The 25,943-nt window shown below is 55.0% G+C and overlaps 1 protein-coding gene across 1 annotated transcript; it reads right to left on the bottom strand.

Moving 5' to 3' along the window:
- Positions 1 to 1,561: 1,561 nt before the first annotated feature.
- On the bottom strand, positions 1,562 to 23,904 carry KCNH6 (potassium voltage-gated channel subfamily H member 6). The gene is made up of 13 exons (XM_036116198.2): positions 23,797 to 23,904; positions 22,772 to 23,002; positions 17,607 to 17,768; positions 17,299 to 17,504; positions 13,895 to 14,320; positions 12,171 to 12,570; positions 10,922 to 11,121; positions 10,495 to 10,747; positions 7,199 to 7,392; positions 5,553 to 5,634; positions 4,821 to 4,989; positions 3,919 to 4,105; positions 1,562 to 3,625 (listed from the first exon to the last, which is right to left on the bottom strand). Exons 1-13 carry the CDS (start codon positions 23,870 to 23,872, stop codon positions 3,341 to 3,343), a joined length of 2,871 nt encoding a protein of 956 aa, XP_035972091.1. The 5' UTR covers positions 23,873 to 23,904; the 3' UTR covers positions 1,562 to 3,340.
- Between the last annotated feature and the right edge of the window lie 2,039 nt (positions 23,905 to 25,943).

The raw sequence follows: 25,943 nt of genomic DNA, 5'->3' as shown, positions 1-25,943 counted from the left end.
AAAAAAGGAAAGAAAAATAGGTATAAAAGTGTTGCTGAACCTTGTCTCACTCTAATAAAAAAGTGATATTCATCCACACACATGAGCTAATGAGAGGAAAATACCCTCCTTTATATATGCATTTCCAATAAAATTTTAATTTCTATAAAAATTTGAAATATATTTGGGCTCCTGGCTGGCTCAGTTGTAGAGCATCCATCTATTGATGTTGGGGTCATTGAGTTCAAGCCCCACGTTGGGTGTAGAGATTACTTAAATTTTTTAAAAAACTTTAAAAAGTAATTTAAAAAAATTTGAAATATATCTCTGTTGTTTTGAACAACTCTGTACTAATGAGTATAATCCTTAAAGCCTTGGTAAGGTTACAAAAATTTAATTTTAAAATTCATATGTATATATTTGCTGCAAACAGTTATGATCAAGTTATTGATAATAGACCTTAAATCTGGAAATAAACTACATGTAGCATAAACTGTGGTGGAATAGAATGGAATTATGAGAAGAGAAAAAGGAATAATGTTAAAGAAGAGCTTATTCTCATGTTTTTGTTTTATTTTATTTTTTTTAAGAGTTTATTTATTTGAGAGAGAGAGAGCACGAGCAGGGGGAGGGGCAGAGGGAGAGGGAGAAACAGATTACAGGCTGAGCAGGAAGCCCAACATGGGGCTGGATCCCAGGACCCTGAGACCATGACCTGAGCCCAAGGCAGCCACTAACCAACTGAGCCACCCAGGCGCCCCTATTCATGTGCTTTTAAAATGAATAGAAGATGCGGTGTGTATGTGTATATATATACATACATATATATATATATATATATATATATATATATATATATATATATAATGTAATATTACTCGGCCGTCAAAAAGGATGAAATCTTACTATTTACAACAATGTGGATGTAACTGGAGGGTATTATGGTAAGCGAAATAAGTCAGTCAGAGAAAGACAATTATCATTTGGTTTCACTCATATGTGGAATTTAAGAAATAAAACAGAAGATCATAGGGGAAGGGAGGGAAAAATGAAATAAGATGAAATCAGAGAGGGAGACAAACCATAAGAGACTCTTAACTATAGGAAACAAACTGAGGGTTGCTGGAGGGGAGGCGGGTGGGGGGATGGGGTAACTGGGTGGTGGGCATTAAGGAGGACATGTGATGTAATGAGCACTGGGTGTTATATGAGCTGATGAATCACTGAACTCTATCTCTGAAACTAATGATACACTGTATGTTAACTAATTGAATTTAAATAAAGTAAGTTTTAAAAAAAGAAAAAAAGAGGCAGCAGCTCTTTCTGCCCCCAGATCCTGTCCCCATGCTTTAATAAACCACCATTGTGCACTAAAAACAAAACAAAAACAAAAAGAAAGAAAGAAAATGAAGATGTGAAGGATGCTTGGCCGTCTCAGTCGGTAGACATGTCACTCTTGATCTTAGGTTATGAGTTCAAACCCCACATTGAGCATGGATCCTACTTTAAAAAAAAAAAAGAATGATGTTGGCTCTTTTTTTTTTTTTAAAGGTTTTATTTATTTATTTGACAGAGACACACAGAGAGAGGGAACACAAGCAGGGGGAGTGGGAGAGGGAGAAGCAGGCTTCCCACCGAGTAGGGAACCCGAGGTGGGGCTCTATCCCAGGACCCTGGGACCATGACCTGAGCCGAAGGCAGACGCTTAACGACTGAGCCACCCAGGCGCCCCTGAATGATGTTGGCTCTTAAATCACTATGCTACTTGGATCTAAATGGATCGATATAAATGAGGCAATTTATAAAGTATCAATATTCACAATATACTGGAAATTACATGCTTGCAACTATTTAAACTTATCAATGAAATACTTCAAATGTTAACTTAAAAATGTATGTGTGGTAGGAGGGATTCATCTTCAAAATTCTTTCAAGGAGTACCAAAAAAGGACTGAGGACTGATGATTAGGTACTTTTGGACAACAGCCCATTTCATTGGAGCGATTAACTGCGCATGTTCTCAAGCCAGACCATATGGATTGAAACCATGTCCTCATTTTCCCATAATGTTAGGCAAGATTCCCTTTTTTTCTTAAGATTTTATCTACTTATTTGAGAGAGAGAGAGAGCACAGGTGTGTGGGAGAGGGCAGAGGCAGAGGAAGAAGCAGACTCCCCGCTGAGCAGGGAGCCTGACACGGGACTCGATCCCAGGACCCCAAGATCATGACCTGAGCCAAAGGCAGATGCTCAACCAACTGAGCCACCCAGGTGCTCCAAGACTCCTTTTTTTTTTTTAATTGAAGTATAATTTACACATAGAAGTACACATATTTTCACAATATGAAATATACTTAATGTCACCAGCTCCTAGATCAGGAAGCAGGAAAGTACTAGCACCCCAGACGTCCCCCTCATGCTTGCATAAATTTCTTAGCCTCTCGCTGCTTCTGATCCCTCATCTCTTAAATGAGGCCAACAATACCGACCCCACAGGGTTGTGGTGAGGCTTAGTGAACTAGTATCTGCAGAAATGTCAGCAGGAGCATGGCACAGGGGGAGCATTATGGAAGTGTTTGCTGTTGTCATGATTCTTGATGGTGACCAAGCCAGAGCCTCTCCAATTCCCTTTACCCCAGCCTGGCTAAAAGCCCCATGCCCCTGGGGCTCCTGGGCCCAGCAGAGCACTTTGAGGTTCTCAACACACAGATCCTTGTGGGAGGGACTTGAAGAAGACCACAATGTTGGACTCACAGCACAATCAGGGACAGATGACCCTTGGGTAAGTAACACACCCAGCCCAACATGAAATGTGCAGACTTTATTAGCTGTGAGATGTTCTACTGCCCGGTAGAGTCCCAAAGGGCATCACAGAGCCATGAGGGGCAGAGTGGCTGGGGGCTGGAGCTCTGTGCCCTGATGTGTCTATTACAGAGGACACTTTCATCCCCAGCTGGTTCAAAGGCTCTTGGCAGGAGGTCTCACTAACCTTGGGTGCTGGGCCGTGAAGCGGTAGGTAGTTCTGAGCCACAAGGTGATAGTACCCAGCTGAGAGCAAGGTTCTCATGCAGATCAGAAACTTCTTTCTTCAGTGACACCTCTGTCCTGTAAGCTACCTCTACCCCCAAGCCTCACCCACCCTCCACCAGGCCTACTGTCTAAACAGAGCCCTAGAGGAGTCTGGGAAAGTCCTGAGCCTCTTCACCCATGCCTTAGTGGGTCACTTGGGTTGGCAGTTTGTAGCTACAGTAGGAGAATGGTTTTCAGAGGCCCATTTGGCAGCTGTCTGCCTCCCCCAAATCCTTCACTCTCACCCACCTCCAATCCCCTCATGGTATCTTTTATCTTGGGGCTCAGTGGCTCTAACTCCCTGCCAATCCAGGATCTGAGCCGTGTCTCTGGAACTCCCGCTGCTGGGGGACCTGGCCGAGGCGTTCAGGAAGGGAAGGAAAGCGGGGACCACAGATGAGTCCCTGTACCTCCAGCGGATGAAGAGGTGAGGCCAGGGGTGACAGGAGCCCCTCAGGCTGCTCCTGTTCTGAGGATACTGTGAAAATTTTGTCTGTTGCCATGGCCAGGGGAGGCACCCTGGAGGCGGAATTCCTTTGCGGCGGCCAATACTTGTTCAAGTCATCACAGCTTGGGACCTGGGGGGTGGGGGTGGGCAAGAAAGGGGGAGGCCACCAACTTCAGGGATGGGAACTGGCAGGAGCTGTGTCCTGTTGCCCTTGCCCCAGCTGTGGGGTCTATGGTTTCAATCTGGGCTTTGCCACCACCTGTCCAGGCTGCTTGTCAGGACATAAAGGAGGACAGCAGAAGCACCAGCTGCTCTCAGGCCACAGAGGCTCTGGGCTTGATGCCACATTGAGACCAAGTTCAGGGTGGGGCAGACATGCAGCTGCCTCCAGGAAAGCCCTTGGGGATCCCTTCATCTGCTCACCTGTTCAGGGGTCAAACCGCCCTGGGGCAGCCTAGTGCCTGGACTCTGAGTGGCTGAGACTACAGGAAACAAGGCCAGGTCATCGGAGGTAGGGGCTCCCAGAATGTAGCCAGTGTGACCCTGGGGCAGGGGCTGCTGAAGGAGCTGTAGGATGTGGCTGAGGTCTGAGGACATGCGGGACTCCAACCTGCCACACAGAACAAGGTCAAGGTCAGGGTCAGAGTCAGCGTCAGGGTAAGGGAGAGCCGTTCAGGTCCTGATGCAGCTCTCAATTTTGTAGCCTGCATGCCATTCCTGCTGGATAGAATGGCAGCCTGGGACCTCCCTGAAGCTACTTCCCTGCTACAATCCACAGCCCCTGCTGAAATTTCCCTTGGCACTGACTTCAATAATAACAGTGACCAGGCATTGTGCACACCTCATTTAGCTTTCATAAGGGAGCTTTGGTATGGGTATTCTGATTATCCCCATTTCATGAAAGGGCAAACAGAAGCTCCGAATAGTTAAGTAACTTGTCCACATTCTTGCTGGTCAGTTGCAGGGCCAGGTTAGGAGCCCAGGACTATAATGCCCAAGCCCTTACTCTACCACCACAGCCCTGCCATCCACAGGCCACACCCCCTTTCCAAGGGCCCATGGAATTTGTTTCTGCATGAGGTTATGCCCCTCTTCCAAAAAGGCTCCCTTGGCCTGTTTTGGGGTTTCCTAGGACAAGCCATCCAAGGAACTGGGCTTAGTGACATAGGGAAGGGAAGGCCTGCAGCTAAATGGGGCTAACCATTCTAAAACCCACAGGGTACCCAGTGATGTCCCTGAGCCACCAAGAGGGGGCACCCGTGCCTAGCCCACTGCTGGGCCTGCTCTCTGCAGCCACCCCCATCCCTGGCCCACAGGACACTCACCTGTTCATCTGGGCCTGGAGCTGCTCTAGCCTGGAGCCTAGCTCCCGAGGCCAGCAGTCTGGGTCTCCCTGAGGGTTGGGGGGGCTGTGCCTTGGCCTGGGGGGCACTTGCTGCAGCAACTCTGGCCAGAGGCCAGATGCATCTGAGATGCTCAGGGAAGGGGCTGTGGCTGCAGGAGGGAAAGGGAAGCCTGAGCTTCAGTCTGGCCGGTTCCACAGGCATGACCTGGAGCAGAGCCCATCCCCTTCCCCTAACTGCCATGGGAACACAGGTTGGGAGAAGTGGATCTCCTTACCTGGGTGCCCTGGAGTACAAGGTCCTATCCCCACAGAGGTCTGGCTTCCAGTTCCCAGAAAGCTGTAACCCTGGGAAGGGGGCTGGGGGCCCAGCTTGGGGGGGCTGACTGGGTGGGGACTGTCCAGCCCTGGCCTCACTGTCCAGGGAGCTGCAGTCCAGCCACTCCCCTGGTGTCTTGATGTGAAACCCCAGGGGGCTGGCTTGTATCCACCCCTGGGGACAGCCCTCACTCAGGCTCTGAGCACACAGGGGCAGGAAGGAGATAAGGGTATCTATTACTGAGCCTCGGAGAGGGAGCCCCTCTCCTCTCATCAAGGGGCTGGGGAGGTCTCTCCCAAGGTGAGGCAGATCAGGAAGGACCTGAAAGGGACAGGAGGCTGGGCAGGGGCTTCAGGCTGGGCTGGGGCTGACACTGGTGGAGCTGGCTTTGCTTACCTGACTGGTTGTCACCGAGGAAGAAGCCTTGGTCCTGGCTGCCTGGAACTGGCTGGGGTGATGACTGCAAACCCCCACCTGCCTTGTGGGGAACAAAAGCATCAAGTAACAGGTACCAAAGCTGGGACAGGGTCTCTTTTTCCTCCCCTGCACCAACCCCCCTCCTGTGGCCCTTGAGACAACTAGGTGAGAAAGTGGTAACAGGTGGCCGGGCTTCCCCTGATGCTCCAGGAAGCTTCCTGCAGGTTCTCCCCTGCGCTGGTGGGCAGGAGATTAACAGGGGCTTAGAGATGTGCAGACCTCTCCCCTCGCCACCAAGAGTCTTGGGAGAGGCAGCCTTGAGTAGCAAGATTTGGTGGGGTGCAGGGGAAGGGGGACAGAGGAGCTGTTCTTGCAGTCCTCCCTTTCCTGAATGCCCTGGTGCTCCCGTCCTTAGCTTAGGCTACTGGGGAGTTTCCTCTGAGGAGACTGGGTCTGGAATCCCCAATCCATCCAGGATACCCTCAGCAGCACCCTTGGCAGACCACCCTCTTGGCACTATGAAACTTGGGGGTACCCGGGGGCTACAGATGCCCAGGCCACAGAGACCACATCCGTCTTGCCCTAGGGTCCAGCCACTGAGCACTTGGGCCATCTGATGGCTCCTAGGGGCTAGAGCCCCCAAGGCAGCATCCTTACAAGACGTCTCCTAGACAGATCAGGTGGGGAGAGGAGAGACCGGTGGTGGGGAGAAGAGCAGAACGGACAGGGTGGGGATGGCTGTCCATAGCAAGAAAACCTGCCTCAGCGCCACCCTCCAGGAGCTGGGCGTGGGGCTTGAGCCGGCAGAGCCCCTCCTCCTGAGGCCGGGGGTGGGGGGGCTCAGTGCCAGGGCCTCAGCCACTGCTGCCCCTGCCAGGCACGCCTGCCCCCTCCTTCGCACTAGCTGATTCCAGACCCCTCTGTCCATACAGTCCCTTCTGGGCCCTTCCAGTCTGCACTGGTTGTCCCACTCCTTGGTAACCCTGAGCTCCCCAGAAATTTGGTCTCCCCACACATCCTCATGACTTCCTTATTTAACTATGAGGCTCTTTATTTTCCCTGAGTTGTTTTAGTCTCTTCCACTGAGTGATCAGCTTGTGAGGAGAGGCTGCTCTATCTCTCATTTACACCCCTGGGACCTGGCATCGTGAGACCCTGGCTGCCAGACATCGCCCCCTTTCCAGCTGGGTGCTGCGGGGTGGAAAAAGCCTCAGCTGTAGAGTCGCACAGACTTGAGTCCACTCTTTGGCTCTGCATTTGACAGTATGGCTTCCTGTATGGCGGTTTGGCTTTGGTCAATGTATTCATCCTCTCTGACCCTCAGTTTCTTCATCTAGAAAGTGGGGGAAATAACACTCTGTGCAAAGAGAAGACTAAATGAGATCATGTAAATGAAGCCGAGCTGGTGCTCGACAATTGGTAGCTGTCATCATACTCGGCATTATGTTGGCCCCGGTAGACACAGAAGAAATTACAGTAAAGGACGCAGGATGGGGTTGAAAAGAAGGGAGGTGGTCGGGTGGGTCCCCTCAGGCCAGGCAAGCCAAGTGCTCAGCAGGCCCCATTGCCCGTTACCAGCTGGCGGAGGGCCGCTCCCCGCCCAGGCCCACCCAGCCCAGACTCACGTCCCGCAGGTTGAAGGTGACTTCCAGCTTACTCCAGAAGCTGTCTGCAAACGCAGGGTACATGTCCAGCACCTCTAGCAGGTCTGCCCGCTGGATCTTGTGCAGGTCACAGTAGGTCAGGGCCCGCACATCTGCACTGGACTTGCCCGGCTGGGCGTGAAGGCTAACGGGCTCCCCAAAGATGTCATTCTTTCCTGCCAGCCAGAGGGGCAGGGGTCTCTCCAGGGTCTGGCTCCAAGCTCTCCTTGGAAGAGCCTCCCTGAGGACCCCTTGATCATGAACTACCCCCCCCCCCCACCGGCCAACTTCAGGGATCCTGCCAGGCTGGGGCTTGGTGCTCAGGATCAAGCTCTGGGGACAAGGCTAGATGTGCTGGCTGGGGGTGGGGAGGGGTTGGAGGTGAGACCTGACTTTTCCTTTGTTCTCTGAACTCTGCAGAGAGCACATACCATCCCAGCATGTGGGTCTCCCCCAACACCAGTCTCCAGGCCCCTCAGGACCACCCTCTATCAGAATCTGCCCCCTTCCTATTTTCCATGTTCTTTGGTACTGCCCCTATCCACCCCTCCACTCCAGGAGACAGTGGGCAGGAACGGACACTAAAGGCTCCCTGCTCAACCTCTTCCTTGCTCCTCAGACTGGTGGTGCTGTGAGTGCAGGGAGCCCAGGGCCAGGAGCCCCCTGCTGCCCCCAGGGCAAGGCCTGAGGCTTCTGTGTCTTTGTGTTCCCACTGCCTACTGTGGGGCCAGGTAACCAGCATGGCCCTGGCAGAGGAAGCCTGGGGAAGTCACTTCCCCTCTTTGGACCCCACTGTTCTCATCTCTAAAATGGGTATAACCATATCTGCCTTGCCTGCCCCAAGGGACTGTCCAGAGGAACAGATGTGTTACTTGAGAAACTGCCTCAAATAGCAAGAAGCACCAGACAGGTTGGTGCCAGGCGTTGGGGGGGACGGATGTCCCAGGGTGGACATAGGCTGGTGACACTTGGGGCATGTGGCGAGGGTAGGAGTCCCTCCTGGTGCCAGGCCCATTGTGCTGGTCACAGGATATAAGTATGAATAAGATGTTATCCCACCCACAAAGAGCCCCCAAACCCCCACAAGACAGGCACCTAAGCCACCAACTAGTTTACACATCATCTATAGAGCCTTAGGGCAGGGGAGAACCAAGAGCTAAGGGCCGAGGAGGAGGAGGAGGGGTTCAATCTACCAGGGATAGTTGAGGCAGGCAGGGAGTGCTTACAGAAGATGTGAAGTGGGGGCTGGGTTGTGACAATGAGGGCTGGGCCCCCAGGAGAAAGGCAATCAGAGCAGAAGAAACAGCTGTGTGCTGCACAGTGAGGGCAAACAGAGGGTCCAGGGCTGGGGTGCCAGGGACCATGATTGCCTGACATCCACTCCCCACAGGGAAGTCCAACCCCTCAGCCTGGCAATAGGACCAGGACAATGATGGATGGAAGCCAAGACCTGTTGTCCAAGAGAACAGGATCAAAGGTCACTCAAGAGGAGGGGACTGAGGTCCAAGGTGGGAAGGGACTCGCCAGAGTCACATATGAAATTCATAAGCTCGGAATCTGGGCAGCATTATAAAATGATGGTTATCCAGTGTGAAGGATTATGCTCTAATGTACATTTTCACTCAAGGCAAAATGAGAGGATTTTAGGTCTCTAACTGAAACTTAGATTGGACTAGCTTCTTCATTATTAAATAGAATTATCATCCTTCCCACTTGGATGGCACTTCTAAAGTAGGCTGGGAGGGAGGGAAGGTCTCAAAGAGGAGCCCATGGCTTGAACTCAGTCTTGAAGGATGACCGGGGTCTGCCAGGCAGGTGCTCCGAGCAGAATGGCAACATGTGCAAAGGCAGCGAGGTGAGACAGAGACTGCAGGTTAGAGAACTCTAAGTAGTTTGGATGGCTGCAGCATAAAGTACCAGGGGGGAGGGTGGCAGGATTTAGGGAGGTCAGACTGGGGAGGACTGTGCATGCTGTGATCAGGGGTTTACATGTGTCCTGAGGGTCATGGGGAACCATGAGAAGATTTTGAGCAGAAGAGGAATATGCACAGATGTGAATTTCAGGTCACTGGCAGAAGGTGAAGATGGAGTATGGGGGTAGACCACATGCAGGGACACAGGAAAGGAGCTCTTGACATGTGCCCAGGGAGGACACGATGCGGGCTGGAGCCAGGCAGGGACAAGGAGACAGGGGTGGGACAGAGAGGTATTAATGAGGGTAACACACAGGAGTCTGTGGCTGCCTGGATGGTGGGGGTGGGGCAGGAAAGAAGAAGGGTGCTCCCTTGGTTGACTCCCAGATCTCTGACCCCAACAACGGACAGTTCACAGTGATGGGGATTCTGAAGGAGCAGCTTTTGAGGAAAGATGATGATCTCAGACACAGACATGTTGTTTGTTCTGCCTGTGGAATATAGGGTGGCCATACCCAGGAAGGAATGGAATATTCTGGTCCAAGAAGAGATTGGGGCCAGGACAGAGCTCTGCTGGTCCTTGCGGATAGATGAGGCTGAGAGTGTGGGAGCAAGGAGGTAGCTCAGGTGAGGGTATTGGGTGAGGAAAAGAAAGCAGAGCCCACACTTGGTGGACACGAGCTGAGGGCAGACCAAAGGGAGCGGACTGAGCAGAGGAACTGGAGGGGGCCTGTCCAGTGGGGTTGGAGGAGAGCCAGCCACGGAGACCAAAGGAAGGAGAGGCTGACATCCTAATCAGGGTCTTGGGGTAGGCTGAAGTCAGGGAGATGGCAAGAAAGATGAGAATCATCTCAGAGAGGTGAAGTGACCTGCTCAAGGTCATATGGTTGGTAAGTAGCGGAGGCTGAGCATGCCCCCAAATCTGTCCCCTGTCCAGTGCTCATATCCTTCCTCCAAAGTGTCTAGCTGTCCCTGTAGCAGCAGTGAATGAGACTGGGGTCCTCCCTCCACCCAAGACAAACCTTTGCCCTCTCACACTGAGCTCCCCAAGAGTGGAAGAAGGTAGGAGCCTTCTCCGACTTCAGAGTCAGACATAGCCCTGGAATCCCTGTCTGGCCACTTGTCAGCATGACCTCTCTGAGCCTCTACTTCCCTATCAGGAAAAATGGAACCTATGGTAGAGGTTTGTTTTAAGGATTCAGTGGGCTGTGTAGGAGGAGAAAAAAAAAAGCTCTCCACCGTGCATGTGCACATGGCAGGCCAGTAAAAGGTGCCACCATCGTTTAGAATGGAGAAGTCCAGGCAGGTCATCTCTGCTTCCACCCCACCCACCCATACCGGTCTGGCCCTCCCTGCCCGACCCACCTAGGATGGCCACGACCATGTCGTCGCGCAAGATCTCGATGGAGCCACGGGAGATGAAGTAGAGCGTGGAGAGCACGTCGCCGAGGTGCACCAGCGTGTCTCCCGGCGGTGCGTGCGTCGTCTTGAACTTGACGGCCAGTGCGCGCAGGCAGCCCTTGCTGGCTCCGCGGAAGGCAGGGCAGTGCTGCAGCAGCGCGCGGTGCAGATGCAGACAGATGTCGGCCTGCAGGCACTCGGGGAAGCCTTTCAGCACCTGCGAGGGGGGCGGCCGCGTCCAGCGGGAGGTGGGGCGGGGGTGGGGGGTGGGGAGGGGGCTGGGGGTGCCCTGTGCCCAGGGGACCTCAGCCTCCCCCCGGGGGCATTTAGCCAGAGCTGGGACTTGAGCTGGATCGCCTGCCCCACCCGAGGTAGGGCGGCGGAGGCTCACCGCGTTCATGTCAATGCCGTTGGTGTAGGACCAGGCATGCTGGAAGTACTCTTCCAGGCGCTGCCGCAGCGGGTTTGGGATCTGGTGGAAGCGGATGAACTCCTTGATACGCAACATCTGCGTGTGGTAGCGCGCAGTGCCGGAGTACAGGCGCTGGATGATGGCTGACACGTTGCCAAAGATGCTGGCGTACATGAGGGCTGGGGTGAGGAAGCAGGGGTGCGGGGAGTGAGCTCCTCCGTAGCCCCACCAGGCCACAGCACCCCAGGGCCTGCCCCAGACCTCCTTCTCCCTAGGAGCCCTCTGATCAGGGGCCCCTCTGTCCAGAGCCAAGTCAGAGCGCCCAGAACAGCGCCAGGGCACACAGAGGGACAAAAGGCCCTGGGCTTCCTGCCCTCCTCCCTCTGTGCTGTGTCTCTTGGCACCTTCCTGGGCCCAGAGGCCAGACTCCTGAGAACTAGGGCAATGATTTTCTTAGTACAGATTTGTTTTCCTCCTTCAAGTTGTAAAAAAAAAAAAAAAAGAAAAAAAAGGTATAATAAAGGGAAAACTCTTGGTCTCTGTTTTCACCCATTTTTTTTTTCTTGTTTTTGTTTCTCTGGGCTTTCACATCTCTAAATACTCTGAACATGACAACTTAATCTACGTGTAAAATTCCACACTGACTCTTGTGTTGCTAGACGAGGGGTCTTGGGAAGCAGGCAGTGCAGTGCAGGGCCTGGGGCACACACAGCCGGAGGAGCTGACCCCCTGCGAGAAAATTGGGTCTCTGTGTAATCCGTGGCAAGTTAGGACCTTCAGTCTCCCTGGTCTGTACACTGGGCTTGTAACATGGCCCCCACGAGGTAGTGATGAACACGAAGCATGCACCTTTGGCAAGCACTTATAAAAATGCCTGGGGGGCCAGCTTCATGGGTGTGTGACCTGTGCTAAGAAGGGCCCCATGCTTGGTTCCTGGCTCTGCTGTCACCATTCTGGAAACCCTTAAGACTTTTTAAGACCGTTTATGGTCCCCACATTTTCATTTTGTACAGGGCCCTGCAAATAATGCAGCTGGTCCTGGTACCTGGCACAGAGCAAGGGCTGTACGTGTGTTAAATTTTGTGTATCGTAGGTGAACACATGAAAAATTTCCTTGTGCCGCATGCTTAGTATTTGCCCATCACACACAACGTTACTGTGTTATGTCTCATTACGAAACTAAAAATTGAACGCCATGGGTAAGGCCTGGGCATGAGGTGGCACTCACAGCCGATGAGCATGACGCAAATAGAGAAGACCTTCTCAGAGTTGGTGTTGGGTGAGACGTTGCCGAAGCCCACGCTGGTAAGGCTGCTGAAGGTGAAGTAGAGGGCCGTGACATACTTGTCCTGCACCGAGGGGCCGGAGGCTGGGTCACTCCCATTGTAGCGCTTGCCGAGCTGCGCGCCCAGGCTGTCCAGCCAGCCGATCTTGGGCTCCAGGTAGGGCCGCTCCACGTTGCCGATGGCATACCAGATGCAGGCCAGCCAGTGTGCAATGAGCGCAAAGGTGCACATGAGCAGGAAAAGTACAGCTGCCCCGTACTCAGAGTAGCGGTCCAGCTTCCGCGCCACGCGCACCAGCCGCAGCAACCTCGCCGTTTTCAGCAGCCCGATCAGGGTTGTGGTCTGGAGGGGCAGGGAGGGGGCCGTGGAGCCGAGGGTCAGCCCTGGAAAGACTGCACTTAGGGCCACATTTGTTCACTTGTGCATACGGTCACACAGTCATTCAACAAACACTTATAGAGAACCTGCTCTGGGCTCTTGGACAGTGCAGCACAGAGCAGCACAGCGGAGGACCTTAAGGAGCTCTCAGCCTAAAGTTCCAAATAGTGTTATGGTTGTGAGGACAGAAGTCCAGGGGAGCACAGAGAAAAGAGAGGTCAATTCTACAGTGCAGGGCAGGGGAGGCTTCATAGAGGAGGTGACCCATGAGCTGAATCTTGAGAGATGAGGCTGAGTCTGCGGGCAGACAGGAGGCAGAGGGAAAGGCATTCTAGGCACAGGGAGTAGAACGAGCCAAGCAAGGCGTGGAGGCGTGAAACGTCACAGCCCACATGGGAAACCAAGTGAAGTGTTGCAGCGTGGAGTGCGGGATGGAAGATGGTGGAGTGGTGAGAGACGAGCCTGGAAGGTGGGTGGGCAGGGGCTGCTCCTGCGGGCCTCAAGGTCCAAAAAGAGTTTGGCTTTTATTTCAAACCACTGGGAAGCCACTGAAGGTTCTAAAGTCTCAGATAAATGATCTGAAACTGGTCCTGGCTTCTGTGTGGAGGGGTGACACTGGCAGGGGCAGGGCTGGGGCAGAGGTGGGTAAGGGGGCCGCTCAGTGTTCTGGCAGGGCAGTGGGGGTGGAGAGGAGGGAAAGAGATTGGCTGGAAGTGGGTGGGCATGGGAGCAGGGAGTGTTAATGGACCCCTCCTGCTGGACAGGCCGTTGAGGGGGTGGCTGATACACGGAAGGCAGAGCTGGTTTGAATGGAAAGCTGATCCCAAGGAAGTGGGGCAAAAGGACGTCGTGGGACTAGAAGCCATGAGAAGGGCCTTCAAATACCTTCATGTCAGCTGTAGGAAGCGAGTGGGCATAGTGGAGGGTCTGGGGATGACAGAGGGGTCAGGCTGCCGTGCGGAAGCTGCCTGTGGATTCCCTTTCCGACTCCAGGGCAAGTGTGCTTTAGAAGCCAGCACAGGGGCTGGGACTACACAAGTGCCCATCCCAGAGGGGGCAGCATCCTGGAGCATAAGGAGGGCATCCAGGCCTAGGGCACAGCCTCGGCTGGTCCTTCTCTGGGGCTGGGAGACGACACATGCTTGAGGCCCCCTTTCTACCCCCACCTGCTTTGGCAAAGGTACCCAATGCCAGGTGCTCTCTGCACCCAGGACCGTGGGGCTGGGAGGCCGAAGGGCTGGGACATGGCGGATGGCCACGGCAGCTGGCCTGAGTGGGGCGTGCTCACCTCATCGGAGCCGGTGCGGAAGATGAGCAGGTCGAAGGGGATGGCGGCCACCATGTCGATGAGGAACCAGCCCTTGAAGTAGTGGACAGCAATGCGGCGAGGGTGGCTGACCACCTCGTCGTTGGTGTTGACGTAGGTGGTGCGGAAGTTGATGACGATGTCCACGACGAACATGATGTCTACGATGAGGTCCACCACGGTCAGCGGACTACAGGTATAGCTGCAGTCCACGCGTTGAGACTCGTCCTGGTCACTGAGCAGAAAGGCGGCCGAGTAGGGTGTGAAGACAGCCGTGTAGATGACCAGCAGCAGGATGAGCCAGTCCCACACGGCCTTGAAGGGGCTGTAGTGCAGGAGGGTCCCCCGGTGGATGCGTGGTGCCTGCAGCTTGTATTCCGGCAGCACGTCGGCGCCCAGGGACAGGACCTGGGGGTGGGGGCCGTAGGGAAGTCAGCAGGGTGTCCATCACTAGTGAGACAGGTCTGGGAGGGATGAAGACTTTAGGGTGAGGCCTGGGGAGGGGGATCTGGGACAGGGTGGGTGATGAGGGCTGTGGAGGGCAGAGGGGATGAAGCAAAGATGGGGTGGAGCCTGTGTGAGGCAAATTCATAAGGGGACAGGTGTGTTGGGAGGAAGTGCAGAGAGGAGACGGGATACAGAGGGAAGGACGCAGCTCTGTTGCCTAGTGACCCCAGGCTGGAAGCTCACCAGCTCCCTCACAAACGGGCCAGCCTGGAGTGGAGACGGGGCTGGGGGAGGGGGGGAGGGCGGAGGAGAACCACGCTCAGGGTCATCTGTGGGCATGTTCCAGAGAAGAACCTAGATCGAAGGGGTAGCTCGGGGTTCGATCCTCTCTGGTGGGTTTGGGAGGTTCCCAGTGGTCAGGATTCCTGATGGGAACAAGTCACTCCCAGAATAACCTCTTCACTCTTATGGAGCCTAGACCAGGGAGGGGCCTCCTTAGGGCCAACTCACAGAGCCTTCCATGGGAAGAGTCAAACTTGGGGTCATGTAGCTAATCTGAGCCCTCGACAGGTCCTGGGCACCAGGAAGCCCCGACTATTTTGCACATGTACCAGGGTGTTTTGCTCATTACTTTCAGCTGAGTCCCCTTTGCTCTGCCCCTCCCACCCCTGCCTCTGAAACTATGGCCAACATAGGGTCACCAGGCCCAGCCCAACATGCCCAGGCTCTGGCCAGCTACCCAACACAAGAAATAGCTGGGGCATCAGGAAGGGCATGTGTTTTGAAGCCAGCCAGACCTTCCAGGTTGATCCCAGGCCTGATATTGCTATATGACTGTCTTGGGGCAAATTTTACGACCTCTATGAGCCTCAGGTCCCTCATCAGCCGAATGGATAACAAAGCACAACCAACTGCAGATGAGATGGTGCATCTCAATGGCACCTGCTGTTCTCCGATAATCCCTCCTCCCACGCATCCTATGTCAGGCAGTTCCCCAACAGGATGGAGCCTGAGGAGTGGCCCACTGACCCCACCACCACCACTGGGTAGGCCCTGGCAGATGGCCCCGGTTTGAGAAAATCTGCAATACAAGGTTCTGACCTTGCAAACCAGATCCATTAACAGATGAGGTCACAATAAGGAAGGTCCATCAGAGGGCTGGTTTCACCCTGTGGCTCCCTGATCAGCCATCTAAACCCCTAAAAGGGGTCACAGTGCTCCCACCTAACAGTGACCCCCTACTCTGCCTTCAGGCCTCAGCTCCTATTCTGCCTCTCAGGAAGCCTCCTCTGACCCTCTTTCTTGATTTTTCTCCCTGTCTCCCGTAAATACCCCTGAACACAGTTATTCTCCACTAAACAATAGGCCATCTTATACGCCCAGCACTTAGTCCACATGGGGGCTCAACTAAAGGGAGTGACCTCAGCCAACTGAGCTGAATGAGCACTGAGAGTCTGGGTCGCCATAGCTACTCTTCTCCTTCCCTGGCTGCTCAAGACCACACTATGATGGAACCCCAAAGCAGAGGGCCTGGGAGGGAGGCAGCAGGAATTTAGAGGGTGGGTGGGGGGTGGATGAGAAGAGAATGTCCACTTCCTTAGGGTCCCCAGACAGGGGTGCCCTCACCCCCACCACACAGACCTCCCTAGTTTCCCACTGCCTCTGAAGCCAGCATGAGGGCCTTTCCCAGTGTTGCCCAGAGCTGCAGGGTCCTCAGGAGGTAGGAACTCAGGTGTGAGGGCCCTCTGAGCCCTGGTTGAGGCCCGGGTGACTTCCCTACTCTGGGCCCAAGCCAGCCCCCTCCCCTAAGCTCTGTCAGGCACCTCTCCTACCTTAGGGCCCTTACGGGGTGAGCTAGTAAAGCCAAGCCCAGCTGGGGCGGGGAGCAGGATAGGAGCAGGTGGGTTGGTGGAGCAGGGACCACAGGCCCCAGCCAGGCCTGTCAGTCTTCATGGGCAACTTTGCAGTCTAACAACCCCCATCACCGCTGTGCCAACCTGAGGGTCCTGGGGTGAGTGGCCCCGGCGGGGTTCCCGTGGTCAGGCCACTGGGCCACGCTGCCTGACCTCTGAGGGCCCAGCCCTGCAGCCTGGGATGCTTCCTTCCCAGAGTTCTCACGTTTGGGGTGGGGCTCGGTCACAGGGAGTTTCCATCCCACCTGATCCATCACAGGTGAAAGGGGGCACAGGTGAAAGGAGGAAAAAGAACTGCCCCCATCCCCCATGAAGGCAAAGCCTCAGAGAAAGCTGGGTGGACGCCCTCTCACGCCTCCCACCCCCATGACCTGTATTTCCTCGCTCAGGCCTGGCCTAGCCCCCCTTGATGCCTCCTGGGGACTGCATTACTCAATGTCAGAAGGGTCCTCAGAGACCACGTAGTCCAACTCTCTCCACATGAGAGCCCTGGGGCCCAGAAAGGGGATAAAATTATTTGTCCAAGGTCATACAGCAAGTCAGGGGCAGGACTCTGGTCATCTGAACCTCAGGCAGGTTTTCCCTCTAGAATGGTGGGGGGACCTGGGGCATCAGGCCCTATGCAAAGGCACATTGGGGTCAGCTGAAACAGAAAACCCAAGAAGGTTGGCCTTGGGCTGGCTAAGGAGGGGCTTTAGGGGAGGGAGGCATTCAGGGCATGATCCCCAGGAAGCTGCTCAAAGAGAGTTTAAGATGCCAGGGCCAACTCCCCTCTGCCTGGCTGGCGGGAGGATCCAGTTGGGGGTGGGGGTGGGGGTAGGGAACAGGGACAGGAACAGGGCCCTCCATCCTTCCTCTTCTTCTCCCCTCAGTATGGCCGATACTCCTCTCTCTGCTTCTCCTTTTCTGTGACCAGCAGAGGCTTGAATAGGCCCCCCATGGTGGCCTGGGTGTCCCCCCATCCCAGGCTCCTCCAGACCCTCGAGGCCCAGCACAGCCACGCCCACCCTGCCCTGCAGCCCGCACCTGGGTGACCTTCTCGGTGACATTCTGGGTCCGCTCCACCACCTTGTGTGGTGCAATGATCTCAATCTCCGTGGTGGAGCCTGAGCGGTGCTTCTCCAGGTTGAACTCCACGAAGTTGAGCGTGAACTGTGGGATCTGGCCAATGGTCCTGTACTTGACCCTGCCTGGGCCAGGCCCCTGTGCACCTGGCCTGCCATGAGAGCCCTCTGCAAGCAGGCCCAGGGTCAGTGCAGCCAGGGCCAGGGGACCAGCTGCCCCATCTGGTACCCCCACTCACCCTTCCCACCACCACCTGCACCCCACCTCACCGGAGCCCAGGAAGCTCTGGGACAGCAGGCACTGGGACAGGCTGCGGTGCTCACTTTTGGCCAGGAGCTGGGCCAGGTCCTCGAAGTTGAGGATGAACATGATAACGGCCCCATCCTCGTTCTTCACGGGCACCACGTCCACCAGGCAGCGGAAGCTGGAGGCTGCAAACACCATTGGGAGGGGTCACAGAAGGGATCCTTTCCTGCAGTAACACGGCCAGGGGAAGCCAGGGAGGGGGCTGGGTTAAGGTCAAGTGAAGGGCAGCCACGGGACTATTGGGCAGAGGGTTGGTGATGCTGCCCAGCAGGTGTCCCACCCACAGGGTAGAGGTGGGGAGAGCAGCTTAGCTGCTCATTAGGAGATAATGTAGCATCGGGCCCAAGTCCACACTCAGCCCTCCGCTCAGGGCTTAACCTTGAGGTTTGCTTCCGCTGTAATTAAAGCTGAGCAGATGGGGTGGATTAAGTGGGGAGGTGAGGTCGGGCATTCTACCCCCATGTAGCTCTGGCTGGCCCTGGGTTCAGCTCCCATATTCCTATCAAACAAAGATGCCCCACTCCCTCAATGCTGGAAGGAACTCTTGGAGAACACGTTAAGTACTGTGCATGGAGCCAGTTGGCAATTTAGGCCTCAAGATCCATGGTGGTGCTCTGTGGATCCTCGGGTGGAGCAGACATTGACCCCCACTCCTCCATTCTGCAGAGCCTGGGGTTCTGAGAAACTGACTGGCTAGGGCTGGAAGGGGACATGGAGTGGGGCTCTCTGAGCTCTCAGCACATAATAGCTTGGAGAGGAGAAGGGACAGGTCCAGGATGAAGACACTGGAGTGAAGCCCAGGCTGCTGACCCAGGCCTTGAAGGCGCTCGGGGTCCCAAGGCAGAGGTGCTGGGACTGAAGAGCAGGCAGGGCAGTGGCCTGGGGTCTGGAGAGGGAGAGAGATGGCAGTGTGGGGACAGGCCAGGCCCCTTCTGCCAATCTCACACCCTCTTGGGCAGCTTAGACCTAGCCGTTGGCCCTCTGTTCTTTCTTGGCTTCAGGGTCTCCCCCACCCCACGTAGGAGGATGGGAAAAATCAAAGCTAAGACAGCCACATACCCCCAGAGCCCAGCCTCTGGGCTGAGAGGGTGGGTGGGTGCCCCATAATCCCCCTCTCCCTGGTACCCAGTGGTCCCATGTCCATCAGCTCAAACTGTTGGTGGGTATCAGGCCCAAAGGGCAGGATGTTAAGAGCAGGGGCCTCAAGTAAATATGCAAATCAGAAGGCAGAGCTGCCCTCCCTGAGGGCAGGTTTAGGTCTGCCTCATGTGTGAGGGGTCAGTACCTGTCCCAAGTGTTGTGTGTTGGTTGAATGAATGAAAGAATGTATAAATGTGAGTGGGCGGGAGGCCGGTTGGTAGGAGCATTGTTACTTTGGGGTCCATTAGGATCTCTCTTCCCCCAAGCTGCCTCCTCACACCATCAGCCCTGGGGTACAGCTGAGCGACCCTCATCCTCCCTCCCACCTTCTTCCCTGGGAACAGGAATCTCCTGGATCAGATTCCCCGACTCCCAGGCACCAGGCACCCGTCTGTCAGCTGCTGCACTGCGCCCCAGGGGAGACATCCACACCGAGGAGAGGCCACCCACCTGCCTCTGTGACCACTCCTGGGCTCACAGGGCTGTAGGCTCAGCCTCCCAGACCACAACCTGACACTCCTGTCAGCCTGGGACACGGTGAGCCTTGGACACCGGGACCTAGCCAGGAATTGTCGTTGGTCAATGGTCCGAGACATCCCCCCCCAAAGCCAGACTGTCTCCTCACTCTCTGGCACTACAGAGATCTGGCCTGGGAGAGGGCAGGGAGAGGGCAGAGCTTGGCAGAGGGCCAGGGCCTCCAGGCTCTCTATGCTGCTGGGGACCGTAGAGGCCCAGTCTTCAAGTGGCACCCACTGATGCTCTCTTTGGAGAACTGAGGCTGGGAACAGACCAAAGACCCGTCACATCAGTGACGGCTGGAGGGGAGTTATGCATGGCATCCCATGCCCGACCTTCATTCTTGCTGCCTGTAGGGTGGGCAGAGACAGGAGGCTGTGAGGATTTAGATGAGTTCCGAGCATTCTTTTCCCACAACCCTAGGCTGTCCTTGCTCACAAGTAACTGTGTCTGGGTGACCAGAAGCAGGTGGGTGTGTCGCCCCAGGTTGTGCCCAGGACTGGCAGTGTCCCTGTGCTCTTGCTTCATGCTGGAGGGGGCGCCACCGTCTCCGCCTTTTCTCCCTTCCAGGGGCTCCTTCCAGCACCCTCCTCATCTCTGACCAAGGGCAACAGATTTGTCTGCCCCCTGGGACGCAGCTCTTCTCTCTGCTCTTCCCTGCCTCCTGGATGTGCTCCTTCCTTCAGTTTCCCATTGCTCCCACCCCCTGCCCCCTGGCCCTTGCTCCTCCTCTGCACAGCCTCCTAGTTGTCTATCACCCCCATCTCTTTATGCCCACCCTGTCCAGGGGTGCAGGGGGCCCTCAGGGAGAAGCTGGTGCTGTAGAAAGCTGCCACTAAGAGGGTAACAGGGGAGGATGGCCTCCTGCTTGGTGCTTCTGGCATGCATGAGTGAGTATGTGGAAAACACTGAGGCCTCTGACCTCAGCCCTTACCCTGTCCTCATCCAGAGCTGAGGACTGGAGGAGCCCAGGCATCCTCTAGTGTGGCTTGGAGATTAGGAGAATCTCTGGTTTGGGGTCATTAGTGAAGAGGGCCTGACAAAGGCAGGCAGGGCTAGGCTCCTCTGGCAGGTGCCCAGTGGGAGCAGACAATGAGGTGGGGGAGATCTGAGTGCTCTCCATCCCTCCCTCCAGACTCTCATTAGTTCTAGTCTTGTGACTGTCCCCATTCCTCCTTATCTGTTATATTCTTACTTTCCTTAGTAAAGGCAGATTGAGGAAGAGTCAGGTTCTCAGGGGTCTCTGAGTCCTGTCTCATGGGGTAGTTTTTGCCAAGTGCCCCGGCTTCTTTGAATCCAACATTGTGCAGCTGTATAATGTGGAAATAAATGAAACAGACCTTTCATTTTGACTTGGAGAACCGTCAGTGGATTACCCTTTTAGAGGAAAAGAGGATTATAAATAAACCAGCTAGAGTTCTGGTCAGGACCCCTTTCCACCTCCCTGGCATCAGGGGGAGGGGGTGAGAAGAGGTATTGACTGGAGGAGAGAAGAAATCGCCATTAGGATGCCTGTCAGGGGGACTAAAAGATGTATGTGAATATGATAAAAAAAGAATCATGTGGTCAGAGTGGACCATAAGGTGAACATAAGTTATCTGAGCACCACATCCTTTCCTTAGGGTAATGCAGGCCAAGAAGCTATCTTTTCTGGGTTTCAGGCTATTCTCAGGTAGGTCGAAGTGGTCAAACGCTTGGGTAACAGGACAGAGAAAGGCTTAGGGTTGGGTGGCATAGGCTGGGATTTGGGGGCATCAGATATGTGGTAATTTCCCAGTTTCACACAGGGCCAGTCTCCAAGACTAAGTCCTGGAGTGTCTTCTGATGGCTGGAGGACCCCAGCAGGGTTCTGAAGATCTGAATCCTGATCTCAGAGGGCCAAAGCCTGGTCTTGATCTCTGCCCCCTGCCCAGGCACATGCAGGGTGCTGAAGAGACCCTAAGAGACCTGATCTGACATCCCTAGGAGTCTGAGATCAGCCCATACCCCTCTGGGGCCCAGGTAGAGCTCTGGGGTCAAAGAGAAGGACCTGTTGTCCCTCCCCATTTCCTGCTGTCCTATCCTATTCCTGGGGGACCCTTCTCACTCCCCTGACTGTCACCTCCTCCTTGCAATGATGTGAGGAGGTGAGGTCACAGCTTTTAAAAATATTCTAACTTCATTAACCCCGTGAGTGCTGCTAAACTAAGCCAGATTCTTCCTAGACCCCTAATCACTACCCCTGCATCCACTTGGTTGGCAGCAGCAGGAGACAGTCAGGGAGACAGCCAGGACCCACCCATGAAGTACCCTAGAAGCCCTTAAACACAAACATGCACGCACATACACACTCATGTTCACATTTACATTCATGTTCTACACACACCCCCGGCCCCTAGGACCCAGGTTCTTCTCCAGAAGTCTGGCCTCTGAGCAGAGGCAGTTGGGGTTCTTTCTCCCTTGTTGGGATTACTCAGAATAAATATCTCAAGGAAAGAATCCAGAGACTTGGGTTCTGGCCCCAAATTGGACCTCAACAGTAGGATCTTGGGCAAGTCCCTCCTTTGTCTTGGGCCTTGGTTTCTTCATCCATGAAATGAAGGGATTTATCTAAGCCAGTGGTTCCTCAACTTGGCAGAACATCAGAACCGCCAGGGAGATTTCTCCAAATGCACCTGCTTTGGTTTCAACTCACACCTCTGAGTCAGCCTCTCTCTAGGGAAGGTGTGTTTTGGAAAACACGCCCCAGGTAATTCTGATGCAGAACCAGGGTGGGGGGCCATTAAGTGATTTCAAAGGGACTTTCAGGATCCTAGCTTTCACTCATGTCTCCCTTCCCTCTCACCCACTGTCTGAGACTCTGAGGTCCTAGGGGGAGAGTCTTAAAGGGCCACAGAGCTCTGTCCTCAGCTCCTGCCCCATGCTTCTGTTCTGCTTGCAATAAACATGGGCTGGCAGTAACATCCCAAACTGCATGAGCCTCTGGGTAAGGGCAAACTCCAGACTCTATCTCCCCAAGGATCTGGGGCTGGGTGCGACAGGTCCACTCCTGTTTCCCAGCCAGTAGCCCCCAAGCCTTGCCTGCCCACAGAGGCATTGAGGGGGTGACTCCTCCTCTAATCCCCAGAGCAGACGGAGATGAGGAAAGGTTAATTTTCGTTCCAGCTGCCTGACAGCTGGGGCTGACAGTACCGAGTGGGCAGCCAGGAGACTGGGGACATGGGGGAGGGATGGTAGAGCGGGAGGCCCTGCCTGGAGTGAGGATCAGTCTGTGAGTCAGCCTGGTCCCCAGCTTTGGAAAAGGACCTCAGAAGGCATTGAATTCATTGCCCTTTGCTCCCCCCCGTGCAGATAAGGAAACTGAGGCACAGAGAGGGGCAGGATTTGTGGGGGCCTCTGGTCCCTGGGTCAGTGCCCTCCCGATGGCCACTCTGGCTGGACAAGAGAGGGGCCGAGTCAGCCCTGCAGAACCTGTGGGCTGAGGGAGCCTCACCATCCTTGCGGTAATAGAGGATGTCCACCTTGCACTCCTCGGTCCCCAGCAGGGCCTGTGCTAGGCGGGACTTGGCGCTGCGCGGAGTATTGGGGCCTGTGAGGAAGTCGCAGGTGCAGGGTCGCTGCATCACCTCCACTCGGGAGTAGCCGAAGAGTTCACAGAAGCCGTCGTTGCAGTAAATGATGGCACAGTTCTCCATCTGCGCATTGGCTATCAGGAACTTCCGACCTGGGGTGGGATGTGGGAAGCCCATGGCAACGAAGACTGGGCAACAGGGGGCGGAAAGATCATAGGGATTCTTGGTAGCAGTGAGGGGCTGTCTAGATGAGGGAGCAGAGCAGTAACCAGAATGAGGGAGAGAGGTCAGGTCTGGCAGGGGTGGGAAGACCTAGGAGGCCAGAGTCATGGGGGATGGTCATGCAACTCTTGAAAGTAATGAGGGTGATGGTAAGGATGGGGGATCAGAACAGTGACCAGAGAAGTGGGGGAGGGGAAGTCAGGCCTGGGGGTCGTGGGAAGACCAAGGCAGTAATGGGGTCAGTGAAGTGGGAAAGAGGCCCAAGGCTTCCTGGGGTCAGTGCAGGGTGTCAGGAAGAGGGAGCAGGGATGTGAACAGATGGGGCCCAGGCCTGGCGAGAGCTCCTAGAAAAACTAGAGTGGCTAGGGTCAGGAGGTGAAAAGGAGGGATCAAGGAAACCTCTGGAGGAAGTGTGTCGGGGGGTGTCAGGAGGAGGAAGCAGGACAGTGATAGAAGGGAAGGTCAGAGATTGGGGTACCAAGAAATCAACTCAGGGGAGGGGAGGCGCTGCCCTCTGCCTCTTCTGCCCCAGAAGAGAGCCTGGCATTTGAGGTAAGTGGGGCTCGCTGGAACAGAAGGTGTCCGGGGACATTAAAGCGAAGGATTTTGCATTCAGCATCAGTACCCCCCACCCTGCTCCAGTCAAAGTAAGTAAAGGGGCCTCGCCACTCCTGCCACCGAACGAGGAGTTCAGATCGGCCCCCACCTCAACGCATACACTCACTCTGGCCCTCGAACTTGCGGATGATGGTGTCCAGGTACGTGTTTTGGGGCGCGACGTGGCCCCTGCGGACAGGCATCTTTCTGTGGCAGCCTCCGCCCGGAGCCACCAGAGCCCCGGCTCCCTGCGTCTCCGCCTGTCCTCGGGCTCAGCGGCGTCCGGTTCCGGGTGGGCGCCGCCCCCGGAGAGGGCCGCGGGGCTCAGTGCCCCGGCTGCCCGCCTGCGCCTACCCTCCGCTGCCCTGCTCGGCCCTCCCAGGCCGGCCGCTGCCGCGCCTCACTCCCCAGGCGCCGGCCCCGGAGCTGTCCGCGCAGCGGTGCTGAAAGAAGCCGCGCGGCGGCGGGGCGGGGTTCGCGGGGCGGAGGCAACTTCTCCTGGACCCGACGGGGCAGGGGCGGGGCCCTGACTCCTAGGGGGCGGAGCTGGGCAGAAGTGCAACACCAGGAATGGGTCTGGGCTCCTCTCAGGAGTTTCTTTCTGCTCCTGTCTCACCGGCCAGTGGCCTCAGCCCCTCTCGGACCCTCTCCCGCTACCGAAGGGCAGTCCGTACGTTGCCGGGCCGGGTCTTTTAGGTGGAGGGTAGGGAGGGGGGAGCAGGAGTTGTTAGAGCCCTCAGGTGGTCTTTTGCTGACTGTTTCTTTCTCGGTTAAACAACATTTAACCCGCTCTTGCTGCGTGCCCTCCAGTTGAATCCCAGTGCCCATGCTCCTAAGTGGCAAGCTCAACATGGGCCTGGCCCTGGGAACATGGGGTAGGAGTACATATGAAGGTGTACAAAAAATATACAATCAGGTACCTTCTTCAGAAGCCTGAGAGCTCTTAGCATACAGGCACTGCTTAAGGGGGAGAACGGATTTAAAGCCACCTATTAGCAAGTGACCACTGATAAAGTGTCTGACTATTGACTGAAAATGAATACACTAGAAGAGCAGATGGGGATGGGGTGAGGTTTATTGAAAGAAGCTTCTTGGAGAGGAGGGAGAGAAGGGGATCACTATTCACTGAGCATCTCGGTGGTCTTAGAGCTTTGCAGAGGGTCCAGTGAACAGTTTTGAGTCAGGCCTTGGAAGGCAAGCATTCAAACGGGGTATGCACCTTAGGCAAAGGCCAATGGTGGCATCAGTGCAAAGGGCCTGAGCTGGGGCACGGGAGAGGTGAAGTTTGGACAAAAAGGGAATTGATAAAGACCCTCAGATGCCATTTTGAACATCTAGATTTAATTGATGGACAACCAAGTTCTTAAGCAGTTAGACACGAAGGAAATATTCCAGTGAAAGAAATTTTACAATGGCGGATGAGGGAGAGAGGATGGACAAGGAGGCTCAGTGAGGTTTTTGCCGGAGTCCAGATGAGAGGCTTGGAGTCCTGGGCTGGGTATGCCTTTACCACGCAGAGCCACGATGCCTGATGGGGGCCTGGTTGGCCACTGTGGCTGGGGAATGGGAGGGCTGCAAGTGTGGCCTCCTAAGGGGGCAGAGTTGTCCTGGCTGCCCCTTATTTGGGGGTGCAGGCTGGCTGTGGAGGAAAGGTGGGGCTGTTTCTCGTGGGCTCAGAGCAGGATGCTGAGCTCTGAGGAGGGACTTCGGCAGTGGGATACTCATTCATTCACTTTCTCATTCAAACAGGGCAACGGGCCAGGCAACAAGTCTCCACCATATTCTATGGCCTGTGCTGGCTAAAGATATTATGCAGAGGCACACTCCTGATGATGGGTGTCCTGCCCTTACAGAGCTAACAGCTAGTAATGGGGACAAACAAGGACATTACAGCACAGCAAAGTCAGAGCACTGACAGACACATCAAACAAGAGTGCTGTGGAGCCTGCAGTCAGAGCAGGAATTTCTTGGGTTCAGCTAGAGCTCAAGAAGACTTCTTGAAACCTGGGGCAGAGGTAGGGTCCATGGAGGTCTTAGCCCAGTCCCTCTTGTCCCCTGAACCCTTAACTTCTAGGTTCAGATCCTTAATCTAGACAGAGCCAGCCCCATCTTTTGACCACCCTCCCACCAACTCAACGTTAGCCCTAGTGCCCCATCTCTGTGGTTACTGCTATGATGTTACTTGCCTCAAGACCTCCCTAATCTCTGACAGGTACTGATTTTCAGCCTTAGGGCCTCAGTCCAAACTCAGTGAGCCTACATATATTGGATGTG

Source organism: Halichoerus grypus, chromosome 2, assembly GCF_964656455.1.
Source record: "Halichoerus grypus chromosome 2, mHalGry1.hap1.1, whole genome shotgun sequence".
Lineage (NCBI taxonomy): Eukaryota > Metazoa > Chordata > Mammalia > Carnivora > Phocidae > Halichoerus > Halichoerus grypus.
Note: the sequence above shows the minus strand (reverse complement) of the source record. Positions and strands in the feature narration are given on the sequence as shown.